The sequence below is a fragment of the Heliconius melpomene genome, chromosome 6 (assembly GCF_056956725.1).
Source record: "Heliconius melpomene rosina isolate 202511_hmr_F chromosome 6, ASM5695672v1, whole genome shotgun sequence".
NCBI lineage: Eukaryota > Metazoa > Arthropoda > Insecta > Lepidoptera > Nymphalidae > Heliconius > Heliconius melpomene.
The window spans coordinates 8,737,794-8,754,727 of record NC_140394.1 but is presented as its reverse complement, the minus strand read 5'-3'; the positions used below and the strand labels follow the sequence as shown (position 1 = coordinate 8,754,727).

At 32.0% G+C, this 16,934-nt stretch overlaps 2 protein-coding genes and 1 long non-coding RNA gene across 4 annotated transcripts; 1 reads left to right on the top strand and 2 right to left on the bottom strand.

The window, feature by feature from the left end:
- Positions 1-34: 34 nt before the first annotated feature.
- Positions 35-1,256, bottom strand: LOC146538373 (uncharacterized). Its single transcript, XR_014878050.1, has 2 exons — positions 898-1,256; positions 35-820 (listed from the first exon to the last, which is right to left on the bottom strand). It is a non-coding gene; the product is annotated as an uncharacterized LOC146538373 (long non-coding RNA).
- A 572-nt stretch (positions 1,257-1,828) lies between these two features.
- Positions 1,829-7,185, top strand: LOC146538372 (terpene synthase-like). Its single transcript, XM_085186527.1, has 9 exons — positions 1,829-2,061; positions 2,559-2,713; positions 3,211-3,352; positions 3,526-3,646; positions 4,112-4,251; positions 4,967-5,002; positions 5,093-5,192; positions 5,977-6,104; positions 6,315-7,185. The coding sequence occupies exons 1-9, from the start codon at positions 1,993-1,995 to the stop codon at positions 6,384-6,386; spliced, it is 963 nt and encodes a 320-aa protein (XP_085042653.1). The 5' UTR covers positions 1,829-1,992; the 3' UTR covers positions 6,387-7,185.
- Positions 7,186-7,252: 67 nt separating this feature from the next.
- On the bottom strand, positions 7,253-14,478 carry LOC146538371 (terpene synthase-like). 2 transcript variants are annotated; one of them, XM_085186525.1, is made up of 9 exons: positions 14,103-14,478; positions 13,665-13,819; positions 12,312-12,453; positions 10,914-11,034; positions 10,138-10,277; positions 9,581-9,616; positions 9,015-9,114; positions 7,902-8,029; positions 7,253-7,522 (listed from the first exon to the last, which is right to left on the bottom strand). In XM_085186525.1, exons 1-9 carry the CDS (start codon positions 14,187-14,189, stop codon positions 7,451-7,453), a joined length of 981 nt encoding a protein of 326 aa, XP_085042651.1. In that variant the 5' UTR covers positions 14,190-14,478; the 3' UTR covers positions 7,253-7,450. The 2 variants fall into 2 exon arrangements, with proteins under 2 accessions (XP_085042651.1, XP_085042652.1); XM_085186526.1 differs by lacking the exon at positions 14,103-14,478 and adding an exon at positions 13,924-13,948.
- Between the last annotated feature and the right edge of the window lie 2,456 nt (positions 14,479-16,934).

The following is a 16,934-nucleotide window of genomic DNA, read 5'->3' as shown; positions in this document are numbered from 1 at the left end:
TTAACAACAGCAAGTTTGTTCTGTTACATAAATGGTTGGCACAGAAATTAAACCTAGTGTTAAGACACTCTGTCCCCACTTTCTGCCGAATTCCGGAGGCATTGCGTGTTGAGGGGCAGAACTTAACGCCGCGCTTTGCCTCAACACCGGAGCGAAGAAATGGAAATATAAACGTAAATAAATATTTCACTTCCTCGAGTGGGAATCGAATCGACAACCGTCGCGTTACAGTCACACTCTTGTGCCGCTGCGCCACGATGGCCTCTAAAGCCTAAAAAGATGTAAAAAAAATATATTCTAATTCTAATATGGTTTTTCTTTTTCGAGCAATATTAAATAAAATCACAAAAGATTTAAATGACTATTCACAAGGCACAAGGTGTACAGCAACCGTGCCAAGGTGTACAGTATATATAGACAACCATACTAAAATTATAAATAATTTTCAGTAATATTTTAAAACTATAATTTCTCAACATCAATATTTTCCACAGAAAATAATAAAAAAATAACTATTCAATTATTTACCTTTAATTTCTCCGCCTTATTGCTCTGTAATTAATCTACACTAGCGGCGTTGCTGGACTATGCCCGATTGAATTTGAACTTGAATATTTAATTAAAATTATTTAAGTTTATTTAGGGAAAATTGGTTAATTTTAGTATATAAATAAGTATTGAATAAAATTTATTATTAACTGTGTACCTATATTGTCATTTGACATCATTTTAATTAGCTGCGCATATAGCCCTCACATTATGCCCTCACGAGCCCACTCACATCTGGGGCATAATTGGCCCATTGGATTGGTTTGATTGCCTATAATGGATGTTGAAATAGTACCGTACATTATAAATGTATGTAAAATTTAGACTTGTTAGTATGACGTAGTTTACCTGAATTTTAAATTATCTTTATGACGTCTGGTTCTGGTGGAAGGGCCCACCTGAAGAGTCTGGTAATAATATATATGTATAAGTATTTCTTTCAGATTTTTGTAAAAAACATATTTCGCTATGAGCATTTCTACTTTAACGTAGGTGAGTCGGGTTTTTATGTACCTTTAGATCTTCAATATTCTTCTCAAATCATGACAACACTTTTAATGAGGGCTCCTCTTAGATTGCCTCTATTCATTTTTTTAGCTACTTTATTAGATATAGATGAAACTGTACAGTGAAAAAGAATTAAAGATAACACAATTTATGTAAAAATGTATATAAATGTTAAGTGGGCGAAGCCATGTTTCAGTCGCTAGCATTTCTCAAGCCAAAAATAAATATAACCTTATAATTAAAGTAAGACTTTCGAATTTTTTAGTAATTGCTGTGACTAATCTATATACTGTTAGCTAGATTTGTCACGATTATTACTCTCTAGAAATCTGCATAGTTAAGTGTGGGAAAAGATTGAGCCAGTAGCCAATGATATTTTGGTTTTAAGCGGCAATATAATTTTTTATATGTTTACCCTCTCAAATTTACTTAAATCGACTCCTTGAGGAACCCTTCAGACATCTGAGGAACCTTCTGATACTCAAGTCTTTACAGTAGTATTAAACTCCATCGTATTATTATCAAACGTTACGGAAGGAAGTTCCCTACTGCCTTCCGTAACGTTTGAACCTGCAGCCGTCGCGTTTACTGTATCACGTTTGTGCTATATCAGCACAACTACCTCACACCGTTCAAATATCAAAATATTTAAAAAAAAAAACAGATTTTCAAGTCAAGTCACATTTTAGTGATGAACGTACAAAACTATAAATAATTGTTAAAGAGATCCTACCTTTATAAAAATTAAAAATATATTTTTGTAATATGAATTAGCAATTTTTTTATTACACTCATGAGGGTATATTAATAAAATTGCTTGTTTGACCTACGCTAGAAGCTTAAAGAACCTGTTCGAAGTATATAAGGATAAGATTAAATTAAGATTCAATTTATTAATATCTAAGTGGCCGTCGAAGACAATCGTTCAAATAAACAATGTCAGAAACAGAAGTCCACGTAGTAAAGGTAAATGGGAAAGAAAACGATGACTTGTTCTTGGAAAAAGTGAGTATTTGATCTTTGATCTTTTATAATAATATTTTTTATTTTAAATTTATTTAGAGGAACAATAATTGTGCTTTTATATCTTTCTTTATAGTGATTATTTTATTATAGCAGTTTAGTGGTGGATATTTATGGCATTAATAAAATTTTTGCGTAAGTACCGACCAAATCATTAATTTCGTTTTAAAAGCATTACGGCGTGTTGAATTATTAAAATAAAAATGTTTTTTAGCTTCCGAACCGTAAAAATTTTTTTAAAGAATACCTACTAAGATTTTTTCCATTTATTTTTTAATTGTATTAATTATTTTATGAGTCCTTTCCATCTTACCGTAAAACTTCCGAAATTAAACTTGCATTTACTGGGTCACTATGAGGAAATATATACTTAATATCAATAATATAAGACTACTAATATATATAAAGACGTAATTAGTACGTAGTACGTAGTTTAAGTGATAGTTATATATATAATTTATGTTTTCTTTGTATTTTAGGAAATTCTTGCTCCGTTCAGCCACATTTGTCAAGTGAAAGGCAAGCAGTTAAGAATTAAGATCATGAGAGCTTTCAATCATTGGCTGCAGGCATCCGAGGCGGATGTAATGAAGGCTTTGGGCATTGTTAATTCGTTACACGTAGCTTCTTTACTGTGAGTCGATGTTTTTTTCATATTGCAATAGTTTCTTATTACCCACTTTTTGAAAATTGGATGAAAAGTGAGGAATGAAGTTTCCTAACATTTAATACTAGGTTTCCTCCATCTATTCTACTAGCCTCTTGTAATTCATTAGAGTTTAGAGGTGTCTGGCAATGGACAACGTCATTTCTATCTGGCTCGTCTTTCTGGCTCCTATTGGCTCTTAGGTCATTTTCATTGATTTCAAATAAAATAATTTGAAATGTTTTTATTTATACTGACCTGTACAATTGAAAAGGAAACTAAAAAAAATATAAGTAGGAGATGGCTAGAGATAATGAATCTAGCAATTTTGTACACAACAAGAATCCTTAACTTTCCCAATTTTTTTTATTCCATCAAGTATAAGATACGAGAGACTCTTTCACGAGATTAGTTCAGGGTTGCTAGTTATTACTCATGAGGTTAGGACCTCACGTAGATCATTTTAATTTTTGACAACTTCACAGAATTGACGATGTACAAGATGATTCCACTCTCCGGAGGGGAATGCCTGCTGCACACTGCGTGTATGGAGTACCTCTTACAGTTAACACCTCTTTACATGCAATGTTTCTGGTGTTGGAGGAAGCCTTTGCTGTAGATCCCAAAGTAAGTTTAAAATATCAAATTAGTCTAATGTTTCTTTATAAATTAAAAAGGACAATTCATAGAAATTTCATTTCCAAAAATACATGACTAAACAGAAATAATTTAAAGCAGCACCTGTATGTTTTTCGTATTTTTTGTAACTAGCACGATATTAACAATATTAAATCTTTCAGGCGGCAAAACTGCTGGTGGAAGATTTTTTAGAGATGTGCCGAGGACAAGGCATAGATATATACTGGCGTGATCATTTAATATGTCCGACTGAAGGGCAATATTACAAAATGTTGGAACAAAGTAAATATTCATAAATATTATTCAAGTATTAGATCATAAGTAAATTCCAAAATATTGGAAACTTTATTGGTACATTTATCCGTTTGTCGACGCTAATCTAAGAAACGGATATAAATGCAGTGTCCTTTTTTGTTTTTTAGCAAAGTTCGCTTAGCGATTAGTGTTTATTTTATTTATATAAAATAAATAATAATGTAATGTTACCTGAACCGTAGCGTTTGGCGCTCCGTTCATTATGGCTACCCCGAGTGAATAGATATCTATAAAAATCTCCTGAGTGGAAATAGAATTCCTAACCAAAGTGTACAGTATATACCTACATTCAGGTCCTCCCCGACCTATTATGAAGTACGGTTTGAGGGTAACAGAGTATCTTAATACAAGGTTCCCTATGGAGGATGGAAAACTCGTGAAGATAACAAAATATATTTATATAATAATCATATATATTATAATTATTTACAGAAACAGGTCATTTTTTCCTCACGGGAGTTCGAATGATGCAGCTATTTAGCTGCAACAAGACCGACTACAGCGAGCTGGTGTTGTTAATGGGTCGCTATTTCCAGATTAGAGATGATTATTGCAATTTAAACCAGCAAGAGGTATTCCCGCGTTGTACGATATTTATTTATTCTATCATGTTAGGGAAAACAGATATAGGCCGGTCACAGGTGCAGAGGTACAAGCGTGTAATTGAGTGCGGCATGTAGTGGGTTCGATCCCCACTCGAGGTAGTGAAATATTAAAATTTTCATTTCATCGCCCTAGTGATGGTGCTAGGCGCAGTTCCGCCAATCAATATACAATACCTCCATAATTCGGCGAAAAGAGGAGAGCGGAGTCTCTGAACACTAGGCTTGAAAAGATTAGCGCGTGCGAATACAAAAGTAAAAGTTTATATTTCATCATAACTATTTTTAAAACTGAACCACAATCTCCCGTCAGTGAGACGCACAAAAGACATAAAATGAACAACGCTGTGAATAAAAATCTAAATATAAATCATAGTCGTTAAAATGATATAGCCTTTCATTACAATACTTTTTAAATGAGACATCATATGACTACCGTAATGTTAGTTTGGTAATAAAAAAAACACATTTGCCGATTTTACTGCGTAAGTAATATACACGTGTAATAATGTGTTTTTTTTTTTCTAAAAATTCATCAAATTCCCTGATATAATATCTACTGAACCACTGAAAATCGCTGAACTTTCATGGGAGTCAAATAGATAGGTTGAGGTTCCCTATCTATAGACCACCGTTGATCCGTCGATCGAGTTACATGTGTATATTCAATATTTATTTATTTCAGGCACTAGAAGAGTGGCCAGGAGCAGAGGATTTACAGGTATCTGGGATTTGTATCTTTATAAATAGTTCCTTTAAATATTCGTTTGTAATTTATTTCTAATTAATAAAATATTATTTTAATCTCTAGGTGTGCAAGAATGACAGTTTTTGCGAAGATATCACCGAGGGGAAGATAAGTTTGCCTATTATACATGCATTGCAGACAAAGAAAGCCGGAATTGTCATGAGTATCCTTTACCATAACTTAGAGTAAGAAAGCTAAATCTCTGAAAACATAAATGTACCTGATAATTTTTGGATTAAGTAAAAAAATGCTTAACACATAGCCTGATAACCCCAGGATACCATGGATACAGAAAAAATTGTTGTACAGATCTATAAAGTTTAATTTCCTGAGCTATGATAGAAAATTTAACTGAGTCTAGTATGGCTAAGTTAACTGCTGTAAAGACGTAATTATTATAAGGGATCATCATCTGACAAGTGTTTCTGAAGTTAAAATCAGCTTCACGCTGTTTCCCAGGGCAGGCAGAAAACCTAGTGTTAAGACCCTACGTTCTCCTTTACCGATTCTCCGCCGATTTTTTGCGTCATACCATGTTTAGGAAGACAACACCTCATGAGTTATTGTCTTAGCCTTGGAGCCAGAACTAAGAATTGAAAATATTAATAAATAATAATTAATTCTCTCGATCACACCCTTGTTTGTACAAGACAGCCTCAAAGGTCACTGCATGTGCTAGGAGTTTAAAATTTTGCATGGGCGTTATTTAAAGGATATATAGGATATATAGGATATATAGGTGGTCACAGAGCTTCACTCAACACATAATATCTCGATAAGGTTCGGCGGAAAGTTTTTAATGTTGTTTCCTTATCGTATTATGTATATAGCCAAAAGTTTATAAGACATTATATGTTTATAACAGTTATGTTAAAACAAATGTATTTTACATTGTAATGCAAATGATGACGACTGCTTTAAGTATATTTTCCTTAATAAAAATATAGATATCCTTCGTCAAAAAACTCGTGATATGAACTTGAAGAAATACTGTGTATCTACTCTGGAAGAAATCGGCAGCTTGCAATATACTCGCAATGTATTGGAAAAGTTGGACCTGGAGATCAGAGCAGAAGTGAGAAACTATTTTTATACAATGTTTTTTTAATGTTTTTTTATTGTTAGAGAAAAAAAAACTTTTTTTTTTAATTTGATTTTTGGGTAGGGACTGACTAAAAAGGTATATATTACGGCAATAAGTAATTATTTATTAATTTCTTTGAAAACTGAAATTCTTTAAAAATGTGTAATTATTTAAAATATGTATTTTTCAAATTGTTTGCAGGTGGCCCGTCTTGGCGGTAATCCTCTTATAGATGAAGTGCTACATTCGCTTTTAAGTTGGAAGGATAATTAAATTAATAATATTAATAGAAAAATTTTAATATATATTCAATCGGAAAATCGGTTTTCGTAAATGTATAGTTTAGAAAGAACTAGTAAATTTAAAATAACTGAGAATTTCTTAAGCATAAAGGCTGACAGTATAATTGTAGGGTCTAAATACGTGATTAGATTAATCAATTGAAGAAACGTAGTGGAGTATAATAAAATTAATGTCTTTAGGAGAATAGTGTTTTTTTTTTCACTGATTTCTTGTGTTTGTTTTATTTATCCAAAAAAGCAAAGAAAAAGAATGCATCCTTTTTATGTTTTTTATAAGTGTTTTCAAAAACCATAAAAAAATTAATACCACACATTTTTTGTTTTTCTTTTTGTTTCACAGTGTCATTGATTGAAAGTTACGAGTTGAGAAATTTACTTTTAATAATTATAACATCATAAAAAAATAATTACTATTGTGCAATTGTAGAATAAAGTAAAATAAGTAGAAAGTATAGATAGACGCCAGTCGTGGTGCAGGGGCACAGTGTGCTACAAAATCGACTGTATGTGGGTTCGATCCCCACTAGAGGAGAGGAAATATTTATTTAAATTTATATTTTCAGTTAAAAGTGGGAAGTGAAGTGTCTTACCACTAGGCTCTCTTTACCTACCCTAGTACATGCGGGATACAGCGTGAAGGGAAAAAAATCCCCTATTGCCTATTCACCACGTTATAACGCGTGAACAGTTTTATGGATTTGGTTTTTTTTATTGTTTGTAATTTTGAAGAAGTTCTTATGAAATAAAGTTTAAAAAAGTTCCACTGAAAATTATACGTCTGTATGTATCGTATTTATTTACTCCTATTAGAAATTAACATTCATGATTATAATTCAATTAACAAATGAAATCAAATACCCTTTATTGCAAAAAAAATAAATGCAAAATGTTTGGGCGTAGTAAAATATGAAAAATATAAAAGTGTATGAAAAAAAATGAGAAAACTTAAATGGAGGCTTAAAATTAGTTTTCAGTGATTTTTATCAAAGTGTTAGATCATTTAGAATCACCTTAAAATATTAATGTAACTACATTTTAATTGTTTTTCCATGAATGAAGTTCATCGAGCACAGCTGTCATTTCTGGGTTGCCACCGAGCCTAGAAACCTAAAAAAATAATTTAAAAAGTTGCCATAAATATTGTTGTCACCAAAATAGATTATATTAAAAATAGTAATAGGTATATTATACAAATTACCAATAATTAAGTAAGTATTTTTTATTATTATATTATGTTTTATGAACATTACGTGTAATGTTCATATTATAGGTATAAGCTTAAAATTTTATAATAAATTTAAATTTATTTCTAAGAATATCTTTAGGAATATCGTTGCAATTTAAAAAAAAATTAACGAAGATCGCTTGTTCCTTTCATACTGACGTCCAAATGTTTTTTATCATTAATAGTAAAGTAAACATACAAATTTATATAGATCCTTAAAATTTTTTTTTAACATTAATGACAAGATTTCAATTTATTTACCTCCTCTCTAGCTTCTTGATCCAATTTTTCTAAAACCTCACATGTGTATTGCAAGCTGCCAATCTTTTCCATTAATGACACGCAGTACTTCTTTAGTTGAACATCTCGAGTTCTTTGCTTTAAAATATCTGAATAAACTGTTCAGAAAGTTATTTAAAATATTATTTATTTAGCTTCACGCTGTATCCCGCACATGACAGGATAGGCAAGGGGAAACTGGGAACCTAGTGTTAAGACACTCCGTTCCCATTAAGACACTTCCATTCCCCACTTTAAACTTTGACATTTAAAATATTATTACCATTTATTATTTAAGCGTTACTATTTAATATTTATTATGTAAACGTGACAGGTTGTGAGTTTGATTCCAACTCGATGAAATGAATGAAAGACTCGATTAATTATTTAATATTAACATTTCTGGTGTCGAGGCAAAGCGTCAGCGTGAAGCGCGTCTTTTCAATTTATCAAATACTAGCGGCCCGCTCGCGGTTACACCCGCGTGAACTATGTTATTATTAATTTCTGTCTCCATGATTACGTCCTAGTGACGTCTATGCAAAATTTGAGACTCCTAGCATTTGTAGTAACGGAGTTTCATACAAACTTTCGACCCCAAAAACAACCCCTTAGAAGTCGAATATTGCAAATTCCCGCCTTAGCGAGCACCTACGTCCTATAAGTAACTCCTATACAAAATTTGAGATTCCTAGCACTTATAGTTTCTGAGATTTCGTGATGAGTGAGTGACCTTTCGATTTTATATATATAGATTTTTTTTAGTAAAGCTAAATATAATAAAATCATCATCAAATAAGCATTATCCCGCACATAGTAGGGTAGGTAGAGGGAACCTGGGACCCAAGTGTTAAGACGTGATCGTTCCCATTAAGATATTTCCTTTTCCCCTATCCACCGCTTTCTGAAGGCATAGTGTGTAAACTAACGGAACTCAAATTCACGCTGTTCTTCATTGCCACACCAGTCCTTTACCAAAATTAAAAATAAAAATATTAAATATTTAATTTCCTCGAGTTGGACGCTTTGCTCTTACACCACAACTGTTCTCATATGGTTATCAAATAAACAAAAATACATAATTTTAAAGGATACTAAATATTGTGTTGCCTGCAGGTGTACCTAGCGCGTGTATGACGGGAAAACTAAACTTGCCCTCCGTTATATCCTCGCAGAAATCGTGATCTCTGATTGCCTTAAACATTCAATATATTTAATTATATTTTTAAGTACCAAGCTTTCCTCTCGAATTTCAAGATTGTAAATGGATTTCAACCTATGACCATTAAGTATGTATAATTTCGAAGACCTGAACCACCGCGTCCTCATATATCTTGGAGGCACTAGGGTTGCGTAACCAGACCCAGGGATATCATGGTAAATGTAAATATTGTTCAGCTATATTATCTCGCTGCTCCATATTAGATTTTGTATATAGATAACAAATGTTGGATTTTTGATGAATGATGATGAAGAAAGTTGAAGAAGAGTTGAAAGTTTGAGACATTTCGTTCCATTGTTTCAGCGCTAATTTGTGACACAGCGCGGATCTCACCAGAGTGGGAAAATGAAAAGAGAAATCCGTAAATGGCGATTGGATCCGATACCGTAATGGTAGTTGGGTGCTTGACCCACTGCGCCTCGATAGCTTTCATAATTACCTGTATATCTTCTTTTCCCGGCCATTCTTCTAAACCCTAAAAATAAAAAAGGGTTAGTCCCAAAATACATCTTTTACAGAACTTAACAATTTTTAACCGACTTCTGTAAGAAAAGGAGGTTATCAATTCTACTGTATTTTTTTTTGTGTATATTGTATGCATATTTCAATACTATTATTCACATTTTTGATATAAAAATGGATTTTAAAGTTTTTTTAGAAAAATATTGTATATCTTGATTTATAAAGGGGCATACCATACCACAATTTTGGTGTAAATAAAATTACGATGAGTAAAGGAAAGTTAATGAACTTAAAAACTTTATAACGCTAACATTTATTACTTATTAAATTAACATTTATTACTTATTTATTACTTAATTAATTCATATCAATTCACCAAAAATATTTTATTACCTCAAAATGTACTGTTTTGGTATAAAAGAAAGAAAAAATCGACAAAATTTGTAATATATATAGATACTTAATATATATTTAGGCATTATTAATAACATCTGCATAAACAAAATCAAAATTGAATTTTATGTATAAAAGTACCTCTCGATGTTTTAAATTGCAATAATCATCTCTAATTTGAAAATATCTTCCCATAATGGAAATAATTTTGCTGTAATCCGTCTTGTTGTCACTATATAGCTGCATCATCTCATACGACCCTTTGAACATGTAGCCAGTCTCTGTAATAGCAATATTTTTTTTAGCTTGACGTAGTAATAGGGAACCTAGTGTCTACTGTAAGTGTCAAAACACTTTATTTCATCCACTTTGACTGAGTTGAATTGTGTAATATAATCTCTTTTTTACCGTACACTCTCCTTTGTGTGTTCTCCATACAACGTAACATTGGCGAAGTGATTAGTGCTCAACTGGCACGCTCGAAGCGCCATAAATAAAGAACCGAACCGACTGAGTTGAAATCAAACTCAAAATCGTCACGTTAACTAAATTTAATAATTCAACATTGTTAAATTATCACACGACAATTTCAAAATTACGCCTAATATATATAGGAAAAGTAATTAAGAAAAAGTAATTTGTGGTTTATTAAAAAGAATCTGAGGTAATCTTACACTAATGGTGCTCATTTATAGTAGTATCATAATGATAAAATATTCCAATGTTTACATTTCCCCAATAAATAGGAACACTGTTGGTGAAAATTTATATTCAATGCTGAAAAATGTTCAAATAGTAAAAACAAAAATATTTAGAATTATTACAGTTTTCCGGGTAGGAAACCCACAAGCATCGCATATACAATAAGACACGTCATGGATTGTTATAAAATATGACTATCATTAAAAATTACTTACTGAGTTCCACCATTTTCATATATTCCTCTTTTGTAGGGCAAATAAAATTTTCACGCCAGTAAAGGTCCATTCCTTGTCCACGCAGGCCCCACAAGAAACAGTTTACCAATAATTTTGAAACCTGTTAAATAAACACAAACGAGATAATCATTATAAGTCTGTCCTCGTCCAATGTTGGACACAGGCCTTTCCAATGGCCTGAGCTAGACGTTTTGGTTTTTTGCATCTAGCTGTTGTCAGTCTCCATGCAGCCTGTGTTCGGTATGTAGCAGGGTAGGCAGAGGAAATCTAGTGTTAAAACATTCCGCTCCCTACTTCCTCCGAATGTAGGTGAGTCATCGCACCTATGACAACTGTACCCGGCTCATGTGGTTTTCTGTCAGATAATTTCATTACGAATCCGATCCTGCAGAAATACTCCATAGCACGCTGAACTGCTTTAAACTGGTGGACTAGTCACACTGTTAGTATTCACGTGTCGAGTACATATATAATAATGACTGGACTCGTGAAAGATCTCATTAAAGATCTTTGCGGTATCAGTGACGACAAGACGTAACGAAGTTGCCTATACGCTGCCCAACCAAGCTTTATTCTTAAGCTAAGAAGTTAACCATAATAACAGATTATATTCTTTGGTCTTCGGTGCAATCTGCCTTATAATGTGGTCTATATGGGTCGGATCAATCTAGATGGTTCATGATGACCCTAGGAAACAGCTTATAAACATGGCTTAAGAGGGAAATATGTTTTCAACGTCTTCACAAAAAAAGTCGACAATATTCTTGTATCGAGCCTTTGGTTTTCCCCGAAAAGGAGATGTATTTAAATATACATTGCAAAAATGCAAGTGTAGACAGACTAAATAAAATACACTAAAATATGAAAGGACTGCTAATGACATGTACTGAACAAGCAATAAAAATATTTATTACCTTCTCATTTCCAATTAGCACAAGTAAGTCATTTATTTATGGATTCATTAAAGGTCATATAATTACGTTGTAAAAAACATATATGTATATTATATATTATATAATATTTAGAATATTGAAGAGCATGAAATAAATTGGTGACGTAAGTAGGTATTTCATTTTAATGTACCCCGCTAGAATTGGAATCTATAATTGTAGATAGTTTAAGCAGTTGTGACTTTGGTTAGTCCCAACAGAGGCTACTTTAATTAACTTACTACTTTAACTTACTTAACTTTAATTAACGGCCGCAATTAAAACGACCATCGTCGTTATTCTTGAATCGGTTTTCCTAAAGGCAATCAATAATAAATCATAATTATATATATTCTCAATGTTATGATAAATAATTTCCGTTTAAGTTTTTAATTTCCTATATAAAACAGATGTGAAGAAACAGATATAGTGTAGTTTTTTATTTTACCTTTGGATTGATGTCGTAGGCCTTATCGACAGCTAAGAATAAGGCGTGATAAGAGGCGTTAAGGGTGAGAGGAACTCCGTAGACATTATGTGCGGCTGGTAGCCCTCGACGCAATTTAGTATCATCTTGAATATCATCCAGCCTGTATATAGAACATGCATTAAATCTTCTACTAAATCCACATAGTGGATGAGCTTAAGTGAAAAAGCAGAACCTGACAATAAATATTGGCATTGATGCCACGTAGATCAAAACAAAAAACGATAACTGTATTTATTAAACTTAAATATATTTTTTTCCCGGGTAAGTACCAATAAAAAAAATATTTAGAGAGTTGTTAGTTCTAATAGAGGGAGAACTGAGAACAGCCTGGCCATTGTTACGTTATAAAACCTGGAAAATTCCTGTACATACCTATACCAACACCTAGCAACGGTAAATACTATTAGGAAATGTGGTGGCGTTTACTTTGGCAGTTATTAGGTAAATAAAGTGGAGAAAATGGACACCTCTAAACCTTAGTAAATTACAAGTGCCTACGAATATAACAAGAAAGATAAGTTAGAACAAGAACAATTCATTATTATTTTTAGCTTCACCATATATCCCCATGTAGCAGGGTAGGCAGAGGGAGCCTAGTGTTACGACACTCCTCTCCCTAGTTTCCACCGAATTCTGAAGGCGACGACACGACAGTGACAGGAATCACCTTTAACTAGACGCCAGAGTGAATAAATGAAAGTATTAAATATTTTATTTCCCTAAACTGTCGTTTACTGTCACACACTTCATGTTCCACGACTGATCTTTGTTTATTAATTATTAATTTATTATTTTTATTAACTTACGTGAAGAAATTCGGTTTTTGCACGTAAAATGTTCGTAGGCGTTATAGCTTATTAGGATTTAAGGGTGTCTGACTGGGGATGGAAACCATGCTAAGTGTTTGGCAATGGCATTTCTAATATAATTGCCAAGAAAATAAAAAAAAAATTGAACTTGAACTTTATGATTTAACAAAAGTTGGGTACTACTTTTTGCACCATTTTCGATAATAAAACTTACCGTTGTTAGGTATATTTGTATATTTGGGTGTATATAGGACTGTCAGGTTTTTAAAGTAACGAAAAGCTGGCTTGGTACTCTTAACCCATAATGTTCGTTGTACCTATGAAAAAAATTCAAAGTTCTTAGTCTGAATAATAATTTTGTATTTCCTAGTCTTATAAGAAAAAAGTTCTACTAATCAATTTAACACACAATAGAGAACGATGTGTCCTATCACAAGTCTTTCAGGCTATCCTACTATATATATGTGGGAGATGAGTGGAGATAAATATAAACAATACTTACAGCAAAGACGAAACATGCGTCATATGAATTATATTGACAATGTTTTCCATATCTCCTTCGGGAACCTTTAGCCAGTGGTTGAGAGCCTTAATAATTTTCATCCGCATTTGTTTCCCTGACACTTGTAAGATATGATTATACGGTAATAAGAGTTCCTGAAAATTTATACGACGAATAATTATATAGATCGACATAATCTATATAAATATCATGTTTTTTGTGTCAAAAAAATCATACAAATAATGTACTAATATGTTACCTTTGAAGGAATCACATTAAATTAATTTATAAAATCTTATTTAAAATATATGTAAGCACTTCTAAGAACATTATTTATTATAAGGTAAGGTAATTATTTTAGACTACCCGCTCTTTTAATTTAAAATCTCTTTTTAATCATTAAATCTGTTTAATAAAAAATATTTATTATTTACTCACAGTTTCCAAATACAAATCTCCATTTTCGCTTCCGTTCTGAGTGCCCATGTCCACTTTAGAACGTAAATTAAAAAGAAAAGAAGTCATCACGACTTTTATATCCTTCTGTAAACTGTAATACTACAATGACTGCTTGATAATGTTACCAGATTATAATGTTTCGTCTAAATAAAGCAATAGTCGATGTTTTTTTAGACGAATACCTTTTGTAAAGACGTGGTTAATGTTAAAAAAAGAGTTAAAACACTACTGAATCACTATGTAGTTGCAGATAATATGTAAAATAAAAAATAAAATAGTATAATTAAATGTTCGATGTCGCTTTAAACTCGTTGCGGCGACGGGACGCGTCTGTCACTTGTTTCGATGAGTGCAGAAATGAGTGTAGTAGTAGTAATTAATTTGTAAGAAAGGTTTCGGCGGAAGATTTTTTTTTTCTTTTGCAGAATTTACATATTAATAAACTAATATACCTATATTTCTTTAAGGTACATAATGTTAGCGCCTACTATAGCCTACTAATTAAAATTTAGTCGTGTTTTAAGTACTATCTGTTTGCAACAGTGTTTATTAGCTTCAGAACTCATCTATACTTATAATAAAATCGTGAGAGGGTCGGTGTCTATACTTGGAAGATATTTAAAAAAAAATGTTATTGGGAACCTTTATTAACGTAATAGAATCCAAAACAATGTTTTTTTAAATTTTTGTCTTTACGTTTGTAATCGCTAATCTCAGAACCGGCTAAACGAATTTAGATGGGTTTTCACCATTAACCAAACATTTGTATAATTCAAGCGTGGGTAGCCGCACGGGCCCACTAGTTTTAAATATTTTTCGTGTTTTCATTTCTGGAAGTCCAATGTTCAATGATAAGTTCAAAAGGTTGTGTCCTATAATTACGTAAGTGGATTATAAGTATCTTCCGCATGCCAATGATCTCAAGATGCTATCACAAGAGACACAAGAAGTAAAATTTTATAATACCTACTTGAAACACCTGAAAGCTCCACCTGAACACTCCAAAATACTCCAAACTTCTATTATAATAATAATATATAATAATTTTCATATAAAGTGTAAGCTTTTATTAGAATAAATAAAATAATTAAATAAATCAGCTTCACGCTGTATCCCGCACACGGCAGAGTAGGCAGAGGGAATTTAGTGTTAAGACACTCCGTTCCCCACTTTCTCCCGAATTTTGGAGGCATTGCGTGTTGAGTGACAGAACTCAACACCGCGACCGTAAGCTTTTATTAGCTTGACCTTAAAACTCATTGGAAAACATTTTCAATTCTACTGTTCGCAAAAATAAACTTTTCCGCAAATTCATATTAACCCGCACTTATAAGGATTTTTAATTTCTACATCTACATATTTCATTAAATCTTGATTGAGGTGGTAATAAAACTTTAAATTTAATACTTTAGGTACAACATACATAAGATTTAATTGATTTTTCAAGTTCATCGAGCCCATCTCTGAATCATCACTCTCTAAGGAGGAGGAGCCACCTGAGATAAAATTTATAACATAATCAAATAAATAATTATAATCCATATTTATACTTATAATATCGTAAATCGTAACAGATTGATGTCTGTACATAGAAGATATATTAGAAAAAAACAGGTTAAGTGCGAGTCGGACTCGGTCACCGAGGCCTCCGTACCAATTTCAGGATTGTAGATCAACTGGGAAAGGGAAGTAGAATTTACCTACTTACGTTGACAAATTTTTCTATGCAATGAACTACAAAATATATAAGTTTATAATATTTTTTTTCTATGGCATATCTATAAATATTGACGTTTTACAATTTTTCCTTTATCGTTGCTATAAGAAGTTGCTTTGTACCAAATTTGAAAATTGTAAATCCACGGGAAGTAAGTACCCTGTAGGCCTTATTTTTTACAGAAAGGGTCTAGCCCGAGAAGCATGGGGAAGCTGCAATGGCTTTTAATTAATTATTTTTAATATGATTGTATTGATTTTTATCTAAAATAGCACTACACCATTTTTTGTTTAAACTTTATGGTTCGTACGGTAGACTAACTCTACTCAAGACTAGGTAGTGCAAAATGTCCGAAACGTCAGATTTAAAAAAAATGTATAATTTTGAATATACGCGATTAGTCCGGTGAAAGATTTTAAAAAAATACTTAAATTTAAAACATACTACAATTAGTATTTACTTTTCCTGCGATTCAATTGAATTACAGGAAACTTATAGTATAGAATAAATCAGCAATCAATAGAATAAATAGTATAGAATAAATAAATCAGCTTCACGCTGTTACACACCTATGGCCCTGCGCCACAACTGGTTTCAATAAAAAGGTGTATTGCTTATATTTATAAATTACCTTTTAATAAATCAATTGTACAAAAAAATTCGGACGTCATAACATTGAATCAAAAGATCTGCTTATTCAATTGAATTATAGGAAAAGTTTTTACAAATTGTGAAACGAACAAACGGGTCCAAAACCTACTAGGTTCAATGAATTTTGCACATTCTTTACAATTTTTTTTTAATTTATTCTAACTAAAATATTATAAACAAATATAAATGATCCTTGTTAAAAAATGCCACAACAAAATTAATTTAACTTTAATTTATTATAAGCAATTAATACCTGTGGAAATATTTTACAATTAAAAACAACATTTAAACAGATCTTTTGATTCAATGTTATGACGTCCGAATTTTTTTGTGCAATTGATTTATTAAAAGGTAATTTATAAACATAAGCAATACACCTTTTTTATTGAGACCAGTTGTGGCGCAGGGCCACAAGTGTGTAACAGCGTGAAGCTGATTTATTC